The 1,692-nt window shown below is 35.4% G+C and overlaps 1 protein-coding gene across 1 annotated transcript in view; it reads right to left on the bottom strand.

The window, feature by feature from the left end:
* The window catches only part of LOC107579950 (mitogen-activated protein kinase kinase kinase kinase 5-like), a gene marked incomplete at its 3' end in the record, with an annotated part of 2,191 nt that extends 1,081 nt beyond the window's left edge, over positions 1-1,110 (bottom strand). The window contains exons 1-4 of the mRNA XM_016265724.1: positions 967-1,110; positions 818-865; positions 547-589; positions 390-462 (exon numbers count right to left, since the gene is read on the bottom strand). Coding sequence (XP_016121210.1) covers positions 390-462; positions 547-589; positions 818-865; positions 967-1,035 — 233 coding nt within the window. The remainder of the gene's footprint in view (positions 1-389; positions 463-546; positions 590-817; positions 866-966) is intronic.
* Positions 1,111-1,692: the final 582 nt, after the last annotated feature.

The following is a 1,692-nucleotide window of genomic DNA, read 5'->3' as shown; positions in this document are numbered from 1 at the left end:
ATGTATCTTGTATGTATCTGAATAAATGTACTAATTTCTTTCCAAAACAAAAAAAAACTAAAATCTTACCAAACCCACACTTTTGAACAATGGGGCAGATATTCAGTTTATTAAGCAGATAGATTTAAATGTACAGTTCACCTAACAATTCTGTCATCATTTACACATCATTTGTTTTTCCCAATAGCATTTGGGAAATGCAGCCCTGGTCATTTCTCCTTTTGTGTTTCATGAAAGTAAGAAAGTCATAAGGGTTTGGTAAATTAATCTATGGGTCAACTATTCCTTTGTACTAATCATGAGAGACAGTGGGATAATTGCTTTACAAGACAATCCAGACAGTGTGATTCTGCAGGACTCAAGGGCAAATCGATATGCAGACGGCTCACCAGTAGGGAGTTCCTATGAAGGACTTCCTCTTGGCAACAGAAGCACTGATCTCAGCCGCAACCCCAAAATCAGCTACAGAGAGAGAAAGAAAGAGAGAGAGATACAATAATCCAAAATGTGCAGCTTCAGATGTCTGTCTGACATAAAATCACTTACCCAGCTTAACATCTCCTCGATCAGTAAGAAGAATATTAGCTCCCTATATTAGAAGAGAAAATTCAGCTTTGTCATCACAGAAATACATTTTAAAATATAATAAAAAAACAGTTATTTGAAATTGTAATAGTCTTTCGAAATATTGCTGCTTTTACTGGATTTCTAATCAATAAATGTAGTCTTGGGCACTAGAGACTTCTTCAAATACATAAAAAAAAATCCTAAAGACCCCAAACATTTAAACAGTATTGTCATGAAAAGCCTCATTCACCTTAATGTCTCTATGTATTTTGCCTGTCTCATGGAGATGATTCAACCCCTGGGTAAGACAAGAACAGAAATCTTCTCAAAATGTAGGGATGTGTCATTGAGAAAGATTTATGCCTCCAACGATCTTTTTAAATAATTAATTAGCCTCACCTGGAGTGTTTCCCTGCAGATGTAACCAATCTGTTTTTCCTTTAAAGGTCCAGTTACTGTGAAGGGCATATTATATTAACTTTCACTTAACTGGGGCAGTGGTTAAATGCAAACATTAAACTCTCAAAGGAAAAAAAATCACCTAAAAAATGTGAGATGGAATTGTTGTTAGGAACAGCTTGAAATGTATAGTGGTTTGTGGAAAATATTCCTCTCCTTTTATGCAGTTTTCCCATCCCAGATTTAAAAAGTAATAAAGTCATTTGAGTTTGGAACAATGTGAGGGAAATAAAGAATTGTCTTTTTGAGTGATCTATTACTTTAAGATACTTAAAGGAATAGTTCACCAAAAATGAAAATCTGCATTAAATGTATTCACCCTCAGGCCATCCATGATGTATATGAGTTTGTTTTTTAATGAAACAGATTTGGAGAAATTTAGCATTACATCTCACCGATGGATCCTCTGCGTTGAATGGATGCCATCATAATGAGACTCATATGCTATCTATGGACTTGTGGATTATTGTGATGTTTTTATCAGCGGTTAGAACTCTCATTCTGACGGCACCCATTCACTGCAGAGGACCCATCTGTGAGCAAGTAATTTAACGCTAAATTTCTCCTAATCTGTTCGGATGAACAAACAAACTCCTCTACATGGATGGCCTGAGGGTAATTACATTTTCAGTAAATTCCTTTAAAGGGGTCATATGATGTTGCTAA

Source organism: Sinocyclocheilus grahami, unplaced genomic scaffold (assembly GCF_001515645.1).
Source record: "Sinocyclocheilus grahami isolate Dianchi unplaced genomic scaffold, SAMN03320097.WGS_v1.1 scaffold22294.1, whole genome shotgun sequence".
NCBI lineage: Eukaryota > Metazoa > Chordata > Actinopteri > Cypriniformes > Cyprinidae > Sinocyclocheilus > Sinocyclocheilus grahami.
The sequence above is the reverse complement of the archived record's forward strand: the minus strand, read 5'-3'. Positions and strand labels throughout refer to the sequence as shown.